Source organism: Rhinolophus sinicus, chromosome 2, assembly GCF_057876585.1.
Source record: "Rhinolophus sinicus isolate RSI-liver-muscle chromosome 2, RSI-T2T, whole genome shotgun sequence".
Taxonomy (NCBI): domain Eukaryota; kingdom Metazoa; phylum Chordata; class Mammalia; order Chiroptera; family Rhinolophidae; genus Rhinolophus; species Rhinolophus sinicus.
Window position 1 is genome coordinate 30,160,982 of NC_142502.1, and position 14,009 is coordinate 30,174,990.

General features: G+C 36.0%; 1 protein-coding gene across 10 annotated transcripts in view; it reads right to left on the reverse strand.

The window, feature by feature from the left end:
* L3MBTL3 (L3MBTL histone methyl-lysine binding protein 3) overlaps positions 1 to 14,009 on the reverse strand; it is a 105,192-nt gene that overhangs the window by 5,099 nt on the left and 86,084 nt on the right. For all 10 annotated transcript variants that reach the window (XM_074333569.2, XM_074333567.2, XM_019729426.3 and 7 more), the window contains 3 exons: positions 10,126 to 10,205; positions 1,243 to 1,412; positions 950 to 1,012 (listed from right to left, as the gene is read on the reverse strand). In XM_074333569.2, coding sequence (XP_074189670.1) covers positions 950 to 1,012; positions 1,243 to 1,412; positions 10,126 to 10,205 — 313 coding nt within the window. The remainder of the gene's footprint in view (positions 1 to 949; positions 1,013 to 1,242; positions 1,413 to 10,125; positions 10,206 to 14,009) is intronic.

The window sequence follows — 14,009 nt, forward strand, 5'->3', positions numbered from 1 at the left end:
GGCAACCAGTGGTTAGATTCTTAGGTCTCCTGACACTCTGGCAACGCTGTTAATTGACAATGTGCTATTCTTAACAGTTGAGGCTAAACATAGGAGCAAACAAGGTGTACATCCTTATAACTAGGCAGCAGATGTTGGAGAAAGGCTTCTGAGATTACATATTCTTTCTACTTTCTGGTAGCCAAGATCAGAGTGATAACTGACTGTTCTGCTTGGAGGAGCTGAGAGGCAAGTGGGTTATTTTTAAAGGTCTGTAGTGAAAAGAGTCACTACTGTACTCAAAAAGCACTACTTCTAATGTAGTAGAAGCTGAATTCCTTTTTGTTCCAATGCTCTATATAGGTGATATCATTATTAGTCATCCCTTAAATTGAAGTTCTGGACAGGCAGATGAAAACAACTAATAAAATAATCTTCCAACAGCAGACTACAGTGAATATAATGAATGTCAGTTATTATAAACATTACTGAGAAATGTATAATAGGATCTAAGGGGTTATTTTAACAATAATGGTAGTATTATTTATTATAAGCATCAAATGGAGTTAATCATGGTGTTGCTAAAATGTTTGAAAATAAAATAATGGTAACTAATTTCCATGTTCTGTATTAAACATGTTATTTTTTTCTTTGTTTCCTTCTGTGCTATAAACTATATAAATGCATGCTCGTAAGTTTTTTGCTTTTTTTATTTTTTATTATTATTATTTTTTAAATAATGAGTCCAGTGCTTCTGCTTTGGGGCATCACAAAGTGGTACAAACATTTCCATCTAATCTTACACAAAGACATTTTTATACAACTGATTAATGCTGCTTGCTATCAATTTGTCAGTTTCAAATTAACCCATCTCTTTCCTCCTCTGCCAATGCAAAACATTTTACCCTTCACTGCATTTCAGTGCTTTGATCCCATTACGGTACATACTGCAATTCAGTGGAACACTTACTTCATCTTTAAATACCTTTCCATGTTCTTCACACCCAGGTAAGCTCTGTATGAATTCTGACACCTGTCAAAAATAAGACCAAAATTCCAGTTTGAGAAAGAAGTCAAAAGCTAAATGCTCAGTTTCAAATTGTTGAACTTACATGTTTTAGTTGTGTCTCTCAGAATAATTTCTTATCTTTCATAAAAAAAGACTAGCCCCCACTCCCTCACCCCCCCATTCCTTGTGTTCACTCCTTAAGCCAGTATCACTCCCATAGCTGGTCCTTGGGAGACAAAGGAAATAAAATATACCTCATCTGTGCTCCATTTGGAAACTTTACTGGCAGGGATTCCGGCTACAGTTGGCAGAAGTTTGCTTTGCTGCTCCCAGCGCAAGGGCAGACATGGAATGGGGGACTTAAAGGACAGGAAGACAGCAGACCTACGCTGTGCTTGCTGTACGGGAGGTTCTTCCCGGGCACCTGGTTGATGGAAACAAATGGGGGAAATCACTCTCTGAAAAGCAGGGAAAAAAAGCCAACCCCAAAAACAAAAGCCTCAAAATGCCATGTGTTACCCCCAAATAACGAGTTGGGGGGAAGGTTTAGTTAAAACATCAGTTCCTTTCAACATTATAGTCATTGAATAATTACACTCTTTGTCTTTACTGAAGGTCACCTGAAGGTGACCGTTTAAGACCCAACCTGAAAATGCAGCTTACAATGCTGGCTAAATCACTCACTGATGACATGCACCATTATGTCATTCAATGTTCCAGGTAAGAAATGTGCCTCAGAGCTTTGGTGGCAAGGAAAATAACTCTCACCTTAGGAAGCTGTATTTGTTTCCCCGTCTGCTTTGGATGTCCTAAAGGTAACAGCCAGGGTGGAGCCTCGAGTCTGCCCCTGTGTTTACCCTGCAGTTCCTATACCTGTTCTTGCCTTTCGTCTCAGCCCAGGTTTGCTCTTTGAATTTGAATCACACAGACTTTTTAAACAGCCAACTTAACTTTTTCGAAATGAGATATGAAAGTATTACAACAAAAATAAAATAGCAGAAAGGCAAATGCTTTTGTCATTCTTCATTTGTGGAGAGCAAAATTAAACTACGGAATAGTCTATTTATCTGCTAGGTCTCCTGAATCCAAACCGAGTTTACTGCTGTTCTCCTAAAATAAACCATCATTTAGCCAATGATTTTATGTCCTGGGCACTCTTAGAGTTTGTCAGTAATGATCTGTTGCCTTAAGATCCTCTAGAACAGAAGTCTTTTCCGGAAACTCCTTACTCAAAGCCCATGAGAAGGAAGGCAACTTCTCCCCCTCCACGCTCACCCTCCCACACACCAGCTCCACTCCAGTGACACTTCAATTACACCACAAATCTTTGCCAAATGTTACGTAGTTTAGCCGTTAGATCTCTAAGAACATTTTACGCTCTTTTGTATCTCTAAATTATTTTGAGGTTTTATTTCCCTTGAAGAGTATGGTTTACAGAAAGGTACACAAATCCTCAGTGTATATATAGCTCAAAGACGTCACACAGCGAGCACACCGGAAAGGCGAAACGCAACAGGGCAGCACATCCAGAGCCCCATGGCCCCTTCCAATCAGTCACACCCCTCCCCGACCTCTACCTCCACGGGTTCTTTACCCTGCTTCTGAACTGCATGTAGAAGAAACGCTGTCTGGCTTCGTTCTCTCAACAGCATGTTGGTGAGACTCATGCACGTGGCTGGATGTGGTTGTAGCTCACCTGCTCTTTGCTGCATGGTTGTTTCACTGTTATACATGCTCCACTATTAATGTGGAGTGCATGGACATTCGAGTTGTTTTTAATTAGGGGCTATTACCAGCAGTACTGCTGTGAACATTCTTGGGCATATCTTTTCCTGACGAAATGCGTGCATTTCTGTTGAACATATACTGAAGAGTGAAACCTTGAGGTCATAGCGTTGTGCACATTAAGCTTCGACAAATTCTGCCATTTTTCCAAAACAGTTGTACAATATGCATCCACTAACAGTGAAAGAGTGTTACAAATGCTTCACAGCCTCACCAACATGTAGTATGTCTATCTTTTTCATTTTAACCAATTGGATTAAAATGGCTAAACCATTTTAATCACATTGTGGTTATAACAGCATTTGTCTGATGAAGTTGGTATCTTTTCTTATACTTACTGGCCATATGAAGAATCTCTTTCATGAAATACTTATTTATGTTTTATGCCCATTTTTCAATTCGGTCTTCTTGCCTTTTTCTTACTGATATTTAGAAGTTAGATACATACTATGCTCTGAGTAGGAGTCCTTTATTGGAAATACATATTACTAATATCTCTTCCCACTCTGTCTTCCTTTTTACTCTCTTAATAGGGTCTTCTGGTGAACAAGTTCTTATTGTACTAAAGTTTAATTTATCAATGTTCCCTTCTGTGGTCAGTGCTTTGTATGTCTACTACAGAAATCTTTGCTTACCCCAAGGTCCTGAAGTTAGTCTTCTCTGTTTTCCTCTAAATATGTTTTCCCTTTCACATTTAGATCGACAATCCATTTGAAATTTATTGAGATAAGGATCAATATTCATGTTTCTCCACATGGATTTCTAATTGTTCAACCATGATTTATTGAAAAGACCATCCTCTCCCCATTGCACTGCAGTCCCAGCTTTAACATAAATATAAATGTGTTTTCAGATAATCTGTTCTGTTCCACTGGTCTCTTTACCCCAACCCACAGATTTTAATTCCTGTCACGTTATAAGTATACTGATATCTGTGATCTAGGTCTTCTTCAAGATTGTCTTGACTATCCTTCGTTCTTTGTACTGTGACATAAATTTTAGGATCAGCTTGTAAAAACAAAAAAATAATGCTAGGATGTAGATTAGGATTACCACCAAACATAGATCAATTTGGTGAGAAATAACATCTTCATAATATCGAGTCTTCCAATCCAAGAACAAGGTATACCCCTCCTCCATTTCTTTGGGTCTTCTATAACATATCTCTTTAATGTTTTGTCATTTTCATGTAGAGGTCTTTAACATCTTTTGTTAAATTTATTCCCTACTGTTTTGTTGTGGTTCTGTAATAACTTTTGTCTTAAACTAGCCTAATCTAAATTTTGAATTGCTCTGAATGTCACAGAGTAACTATATTGAAAAAAAAGGTTCTGGTTCTACCTGAGTGAGCTCATTCAGAAAAATGTATCTGCTCCACATGAAACATTTCAATTCTTCAAATATTTTTTTAAAAAACCATTACAATCCCTCTTTACACATTTCATCAACAAATCTCATATAATTGGTTTTAAGGTTTTAGATTCTCATCCTGTTTTACTGAATACCTTATTAGCCAAATACATAAACCTGTACCAGTTTGTTTTTATCCTTTTTAAATAACCCAGTGTTCAAGATGTTTTTATTTAGCATAAATATGGGGTAACTTAAAAACTATCCTTAATATCATATATTTCCAAAAGTTTAGCAATTATTTAAAATATTCATAAATCTTTCATGAGACAAGCTTATACGAAATGGTAAGATTTCCAGCTCCACACTAGAGTAAAACAATAGCTTACTTTATTATTTATATTCTGACTGCTTGCCACATAAGAAGTGTCAGTCTTTTTCGAAGCTATGCACTCATTATATAACCGTTTATATATTCTATTAACATTTGCCATTCTTCATTCCTTTCGTCTAGGTCCATTCTATTTTCATTCTATTTCCTGCCAAAGTTGTATCGTTCCCAGTTTATTTCTAATGCTCCTACATCATTATTGCTTAGGAAAATAACTGAGCCATTCTGAAGAAATAACAAAAAACCTTAACTACTGTATTTCTAAAGTAGCTTTTGCATGTCTTTGCAGCTGATACTATAAATAGGCCTAGACACTCTCCACCCCTCCAATCCCAATACCAACTTTGCATCCTTCACTTTAAGTCTCCTTCCTTTTGCTGATTCTTTCATGCTGACTGATGCCCTGGGGCCCAGCGTTATTTCCTGACGAATGGGGCAAATGCAGTATTTACCAGCCACAGAACATGCCATCTCTTTATCAACACAATAATAATGTGTTAGGTAGGATCCCAATCCCAAAGGATAAAGAAAGCAACTTCATTTGATTGAATGTATATTTGATTCCTTGAACTGTATGGCAACATGACTGCAGGTTTTAATGTTAACATGTGACATAGACCAAAAGAAATGCCAATAGACTTTGGCTGAAGTAGCTGGCTCAGCGTCAAGAGTAAGGAAGAGGAGGTTGTAAGGAATGTGCACCATATGCTTCTGAAAACACAGCCTTTTGTTCTGGAAGACATTTCTGCCAGCACAATTTTACTAGGGCTATATTCCTTATTACCTGCTTTCAAACTAGTTACATGCATGAAAAATAATACTTTTTAAGAAGTTTTCCATATATTTTAAATTTGCTGAAATGAAAATTTACCAAAGGTACACGGTCAAACATTTTTCTCCCCATCCCGTTTAGTTTCAGGTGTTGTGCTTCTATGTTTCTTTCGTTTTGCTCAATTCTTTATCACTGGATGCAGAACTGACTGGGGTGAGTTCCAGGTCTAGTTCTTACTAATCCTTGCAAAGGTAAAATATTATCATTAAGAAACTTCATTTTGTCTAGAAATTATCAAAATAACTTTTAATGTGTTATGAACATCAGGGACATATATTTCTGGTATATATATATATATATATACCTGGTATATATATATATATATATATATATATATATATATATATATATATATATATATATATATATATTTCTGATATATATATATATACCAGAAAGGTGTGGAGGAAGTGAAGAAAGGAGGAATAGGAAGCAAGGAACATTCTCAACAAAAACAACAATACTGAAATTCTTTGAAATGACTTTTAGGAAGGTTATGCCCCCTCGCCCCAATTTAAAAAAAAAAAAAAAAGTATCTTTCTTTAGTATTTTTTCTTTAAAAAAAAGTATTCTAATTTGCTTACAATAGAAATAAATTAGGAGACATATGCTTAAGCAAATGTAAGTAAAAGTATTTTAAGCTGACTGAGAATGACTAAAGTGACTATATAATAGGAATTTTAATTCTTCCTGATTCTTGGTCCAACAATTGAAAAATTTGTAAAGGTGAAGGTGTCACCCTCAACAGTGGCAAGACGAGAATTATGAGAAACTTTATAGTACATTAAAATGCGAAACAGCACAGTGCAGAGAAAAATAATATTCATTATGTTTATGAACACATCAATTTACTCAGGCTAATATTCAATCAAATAATCAAAACTTTTTTTTAGTGAATCATGTATATGTGTATAAGACAGACAGAGACAGACACTGAAGATCTTCTAGTCAAGGAAAGGCGGTATAATGATCAGAATGTTTTAACAGAAAGGAGATGACAGGAGAAGATTTTTTTAATGACAAACCTGAAGAACGAAGTCTACACCGAAGTCAGACCAGGGCCAGCTGAAAAGCAGTTCCCAGTCTTAGAGTACAGTGCCACCGAGATCCCTCACCCTACAAGCCATGAGATGGTGCATCGTATGGGGACTGCATTGTCAGGATCTCCTTTTAACTTTCAAATTCCAAACATTCACTCCCTGTACAGAACCTGCACAAGCACAGCGCTCTCAGGGTCAGCAGGATGCTCTGCAGGGATCAGACTGCACATTCCCGTGAGGTAAAAGAATGTTCCCCATTCTTATCATCATGCTAAAGAAACTACAAAACATTCAAAGTCTCAAACGGCTGTGGGCAAGTCTTTTCTCTGACCTGAAATAGGTTCTTCTGAGTTATCCATTGACTCAGCAATTCCCAGTCTAGAAGTTCATCTTAAGGAACTAACGAAGCAGGAATGCTAACAATCATCTGTATGAAAGTCACCTTGGAGGTTCTCTGCTAGGTACATAATTGTATCTAGAATGAAGACTATCTGGCCCAGCCTCTCTTGCAGCTAGATGTGGCCACATGACTAACGCGATACAAGCAGAAGTCATACTAGCAACACCTTGGAAGTGCCCTGAAAGGGTGAGAGCACTTCAAGGTACCCAGCACCACTTCCTCACCCCGACCCTCTTTCTTCTGGGTAAATACTAACTGAACAGCTAGTCCTCCAGAACCACCTTTGACCAAGATATGGCCTTGTTGGTTTTACTGCTATTTCATTTCCCCAGACAATTATCAAATGAGGAATATTTTTCTGATGTTGATACTTGGAGAATGGATAGTAAAGGCCTGCCTCTACTATTTACAATTACTATTTACTATATGGAAATCATTCATTTAGCAATTGTTTATTCAGCACTTACACTGTATCAGAACCTGGGGAAGACTGTGTCAATACAGCATATCCTTGCAGACTTTCTTGAAATGAAGTTCAATAGATAATATAATATTCCAAAGTAAATACAAATTTGCCCACCATGTCTCTCATTTCTGGTTAAGAGTACAGGTATTAAAATTCTGGATTTGGCTTAGAGTTAGGAAAAAGTGAAAGAGAAGGTTAACCCTCGTAAGAAGACATTTCTGACAACGTTCCTGAAAGAAAAATCCTCCAATGCTTCATGTAGAATCAAGACAATAAATCTTGAGTATAAGAAACCCCATCTAAACCAAACATGGAGTCTCCTAGTAGAAGGAGACGTCCTCACCATCACGGAGGGCGAGAACCTGCTTCCTATAGGACTGTTCCCACTGGGGCCCAGTAGAACCACTCCATGGTAGGCTGACCACACAGGGCAAGTCCCAGAAAAGAGAAGCACCCATCATGTTGCCTGCTACTTTCAGACTCAGATCCCACTCGGCTTCCCATTTCCAAGTCTGAACAATGCTAAATCGACAGCCACAGCTTGAGTTACCACTGACCTCTTGTCATGGCTCATTACTGTCTCTTTAACCCAGTGACAGAAGTAAAACCAGAATCTCCAACTGCCTCGTTTCATTTTGGTTTCAAAACAATGCGAGGTAGCTATTCCCTAAGGCGAGGAAACGGAGGCCTGACCTGCCCAAAGCCACACTGTGAGAGGGGCACAGCATCAGAAAGTGACCCTCCATCTTTTGCCTCCTACTACAGAATATAAGTTCATGGTCAAGAGGGTGAGTTTAAGAGTCTAATGAACATGGATCAAATCCCTGTTCTGTCACTGACCATCTCTATCATCTTGACTAAATCAATGTAACAGGATTGCTGTAAAAATTACATAATATTTTTACAATGCTTATCCCGGTATCTAACCTATCGTAAAGACTCAGCAAATAGAGGAAATTATTCCTATCTTCAAAGAAAGGCATATTGCTGAGAGTGTACTGGATATAAAAAGGCAAAAATAAAAAGGAGTCAATAATCCTTTCAGGTTAATATTCCATAAGTCTATAAAATATGCTGTTAATGGAGAAAAAAATACAGTCAGAAGAAATGGGATACATCTGTCAACTAAAAAACTATTTTTTTACATGGAGTTACTAACTGGTAACTAAATATAAAAGGATGAATAATAACAGTGATTGGGTAAAATAAGTGGATCGTGGCATTAAAAAAATGTAGATAAAGTTAGCTCCAACATGCTTACCTCAGGTATGAAAGATATCTGAATTATTTCAAGGGTAACAACCAAAATAAGAAACCAACTGCTATGCAGGCAAAAAGCAAGGCTGATCTTTAAGTGAAAATCTAGCACATTACAAAATGGAATTCAACCTTTTCTGTGTATCAGCCATCCATGACAGAAAATGCTTCCATGAGAGAGAAAACAAAATTACACCTTTCTCAGGAATACAAAAGTTTAAATTTGAAGAACAAGCCAATATAGGAAATTACAGGCAGACAAAAACTACTACTGGTCAAAATCATGTTAAAGGCAGTAAACAGCAGATTTGAGAGAATAAGAGGCTGAGTAAGATATTTCAACTTTACATCCAGCAAGTTATCTGGTTTCTGATTTTCCTTTAAGAAAACTACAAGATAGGAGGAAATTCCGCCTAGCGCCAGTCACACAGCTGGTAAGTGGGGCTGAGATGAGAATGAAGGCTGTGCTCCTAACCACTATCCACAGACAGGAAGACACCTTTTTCTAAGAACCCAATATACCCTCGTGACAAAACCTGCATAAATTAAACGCTTTTCTTCCTTTCTAAATTACCAGACACATTTAAAATAATCAAATATTGCTTAGCACTGCCGAGGCGCCAGCACTGTTCTAAGCAAGTTACAAAAGTTGTTGCATTTAATCCCCATGACAACCCTGTGGAGTTACCATCATCAGCTTTCTGAATAAATAAGTAAACAGAAGCACTGTGTGTGTTCAGTGGAATGTCCCAGATCACGCAGCCAGCGGGTGGCTCAGCAGGAATTCGGACCCCAGCCATCGGCAGTGTGTGCATACACTGCCACATTAAACACTACGGGGCACGCTGAAGACAGCAGTGAATGAACTTTTAAATTCATCTTAAATTGCTGCTTTATGAGAATCAGATATGGAAATCAAAGCATCGCTTCTGGAATAGGACATTATAGCAAACAGTCGTTGGGTGCCATTCACAAATCTTATATGACAATGTGAATGAAAAAAATGCACATGACAAGCAAAGTCCGCAAGGATAATCATTAAAACCATAATCAGGCCAACAGTGTCTTATGAAAAATAAACAATAATTATATAGCTATTTGTATAAATTACAATCTATACTATGACTAACAGTCATTACAACTTCACTGCTTAAACCATTCTAATGTCTTTTAAAGCAAAGATGTTAAGACACATTACTTTCTCTAGTACCACTTAAAACATCTGTTCAAGTGATTTTCATTTGTGGTATTAGATTAAGACTGTATTAATCCTGCTTGGATTTCAAGACACATTCTAAATTTAAAGTATGTAAAGCAACTGACATTAATAATACCAAAGAAAATGTATGACAAGGGCCAAATACAATGTCTTACCCGAGCTTTACATACAATATTGTACAGATATGTGAAAGAGAATAAACAGGTTGCAGGTAAATCCTTATCATTATGAATTACATGCTGTATTTAACCTTAACAATAAACTTTTATTGCCTGTGATAATGGAACCAATCAAATGATGTTCATCTTTAACATAAAAGTGACTGCCATATTCCAGTGAAGTTTTAATTTGTGAATATTAATAGAACTATCCATCAATAAGATGGTATTATTGCTACCTCTGCCTTCATGTGACGTCCTCATTTCACTTTCTGTTCTCTCTTCAAAGTCTTCTTTGACATCCTCAGCATGCTGGTCTCTGAGAAAAACAGGTGTTTTAGTATTTTGTAATAGAAGCATTTAAATAAATGGCTCAGCACAACATCTCAGCAACTGTTTTTTTCTTAATTTGAAAACAAATGGTACCACTGAAATGTTAGAAAGAATTTTTAGACTCAATTAATGCTAATAACATCTAAATGTCCATTCTCCTCATCAGTTGTCATTTACTGCTCAGAAAAGAGATTTTAAAGCAAAGAATGGTATGAAGGTTAACTATTCTGGGAAATGTAGCTATTGAGTAATTCATCTTCAAATGGAGACATGTATTCATGAGGAACTCCTTGTATTGTTTGGTAAGATCACAATTTAAAGGAAGACAATGCTTTGAAAGTCCATACCATTTAATCAATTCACTATATACTCCTCAGCTCTGCGATTTGGGATTGAGGCTGCAATTGGCCCCGGAGAACCAAAGTCAATTCTAGGTGGCTTTTCCTGGCTTAATCAGGTCAAACTGATAGACTGATCTGATCCTACCTCCTTCTGACCAGGAATGAACTAATAGTACCCTAATGGAACAAGCCTGCTCTGAAATGGAATGGACCTATTACAATCTTACTTCAGAGCTTTACTTTTAAGTCAAAGACAAAAATTAGCTTCAAAGGGAACCAGGCACAAACTGCTTATATTATCTTTAAAGTTTAGGTATTTAAAAATGTGCAACCTAATCTATTCCATTATCAGAGTTCAAAATAAATCCCACTTTATAATTTCCTGGGACCATCTAGGTTATGATACCTGGCCTACACTTAGTGCTTTATAATACTCTGTATTCATGACATTTTACTGTTTTGTAGGTGTTGCTACCTTTACAAACATATCCTGAGTTCCTTGAAGACCTAGACCATATTTCTCAGAAAAGGGCAAATACAATTGAAACCAAATATCCCAATAAAATATAAAAGTTTTACAGTCTTAAATCCAAAGGTACCAATTTATTCTCCATTGGAATAATAATTTAACACAATGGAGCTAAACTAACACAGAAAGCATGCAATAAATAAACGTTTACTTCTTAGAAAGATCATTTCCAGAGACACATGAAATTTCATTGGAATCTGAGCTCCCTGGCTTAGTTAATACTAAAAACAACTGTTGAAGGATATTTATTTAAGAATGAGGAAGAATCACTGTTATTATGCAATAAAAAACATATTTTTCCCCAAATCAATTAAATGACTATGATGGCTCTTATTCCACAGAAAGTGGAAAGATGGCGGTATAGCAAAAACAAATATAAGAAAATCACTGATAACTGGAGAAAGGACATTAGCTGAAGTGATAATAGAAAACTTTGTATTAAAAACAGTGCTGAAGTATACTTGGTAATTTCATGCTAACATCAGCTTACTATGCTAAAATTAGCTTATGTGATCTCTGAAATTGTTTTATATTCAACTGGAAATGATATTCTTTGAGTCCTATCCCAGTAAGTACTGTGGCCACTGGAAAATGTTGTTTGTGGATGGCCATATTAATATTAGAAACAATCATACATCACAGTGATAGAACATAAAATTGGCACATCTCAAGCAAAAAAAAAATTCCAATTATTTATTGTAGACTTCCTAACAGCTTTAATGAATGATTTGTTTTTTTAAAAAAAGACAAACTGAGAACAACGGCTGTAACTGTATTAAAATTTCCTGTATATTTCAGTTTTCATGATTGGAGTTATCCACTGATAATTACAAGTTACATTTTTAATAAAGCGTATTATTCTGTTAAAGTAATATTTATAAAAATAAAGGTATAAGACTTAAGTATGAGGAAAGTTCTTCTATATTCTTATGACCAAATACAATGCCAATGACTTATTTTATGAAATATAAGAGGAGTATTTTCAAGCAATGAACAGAAACAGAAAAGGAAAATAAGCGCTTTGACCCACAGTTTCTTCATGCCTGGATCTGCCTTGATCTACCCCAAAAAAGAAGCTCAAAATGAAACCTATCCGCTCTTTATTATTTATGTTGCTTCATTGTTGAAGCATGTTCAGTTTTTACTTTCCCAGCTTTAACTCACGATATTTCATTAAATTGAACCCATATAAACTCAGGAATATATAAACATGGGTATTTATTTTTGGCAAACATGATTCAAATAAAGGACTCTGCAAGAAACGTTTATTGAATGTTTATTTCCAATTAATATATTGATTTTGCTAATTCCTTAAAATTCAAAGTGACTAAGCCCCTTAGTGTTCTATTAGTGCATGTTTCCTTTAGCTAGAGAACTGGAAGGGTGTGTGGGGGAGTGAATATGAGCAGTCTGTTAGAACAGGCGTCATGCAATAGATGGATGAACAGAACCACTGAAGTGAACAGAATCCTAATCAAGCAAATCCAGAAATGTGGAATCAGTTAAGAATCAGAAAAGTTAATGTTCTTAAGAACATACTATGGATCAAAGACTGGCTGAGCTCTTTACATATCCAGTATTTCCTAACAACTGGAAGATTCTATTATTATAGCCACTGAAACTTAAACAGGTTAATCCCAATTTATAGGGCAAGTATAGCGCCAGGTCTTACACAAAAATCCATAATCAGAATCAATGCCGGGTTTTTTTTGTGTTTTTTTTGACTGTTTGTTTTTTACCTTGTGTTTTTGCAGAATACAGTACGTATTCTTGTTATATGAAGAGAAAGGGAACATGCCTTCTTATGCTATAATCTTTTCAAATTTTTTTTATTGATAAGGTCAGGAATGAAGAATCTGACTCATTAATCTTATTTGTTTTGTATTTTATTTAAAATAAAAATTGCTTTCTCAATTGGGCAACCAATATTTCTCTCTTCCAGCAAGTTAGGAATTTCATTCATAATTCTAATTGAATAGATATTGTGAATGGATTTCTTTCTCTATGCAAAAATGAAATCCTTGATGTAGGATTTCAATTTCCTAAGCAAAAAGTTACTCTAGTAGCACAGTCTTCCAATTACAGACAAAATATGTTCATATCAGAATGTCAAAACTGTGATAATATTAGAATACACTCTGGAATGTAGTACAAGATAGGCGTCTTCACAAAAATTGTTTTTAAAAAATGACAACCAAAAATATTTTTATGTTGTAGTTTAACATTAATATTACAAGTTTCCTCTACATAAACACTCATTTATCTTCTGCTCTTGATCATTTTTCATTACCAACAATTTCATTTAGGAAGGGGAACAGGCTGATTAGGCACTTGATTAGGGGGCAGTGAATTAATCATAACATGGAGGAAACAGCCCAGCAGTAGAACTGAACAGAGCTGGTTCAAATTTTAGCTCTGCTACTACTCACTAGTTCGATATGACCTTCACCAAGTTACTTAACTTCCCTAATCCTCAGCTGCATCATCTATAACAAGGAAAATACGTGCTTTACCATGCAGGCCTGATGAGGACTCAATAAAACAATGCATACAAAGTGCTTAGCATACAGCTGGACATAGAAGCAGGAACATGATAAATGGCAGCTATTACTATTTAAAAATTACCTGGATCGTAAGGTAAAATCATCTACTGACAACTATTTAGGTAACCTGTTTTATTCAATTTTAAAATAGCTTTTAGAGTAATGGTCACGAGCCAAACTGTGTGGGTTATAATCTAGGTCTGATACTCACCAGCAGTTTAACCTGTAACCAAGAGAGGGTCTATGTTTAGGATGGGGATGCAGTAATAGCATCCATGCCACATAAGATGTCATGAGAATTAAATGAGCTAACACAGGTAAAAGCACCTAGAAAAGTACCTGGCGTACAGCAATTTCTCTGGGGATTTTAGAATTTT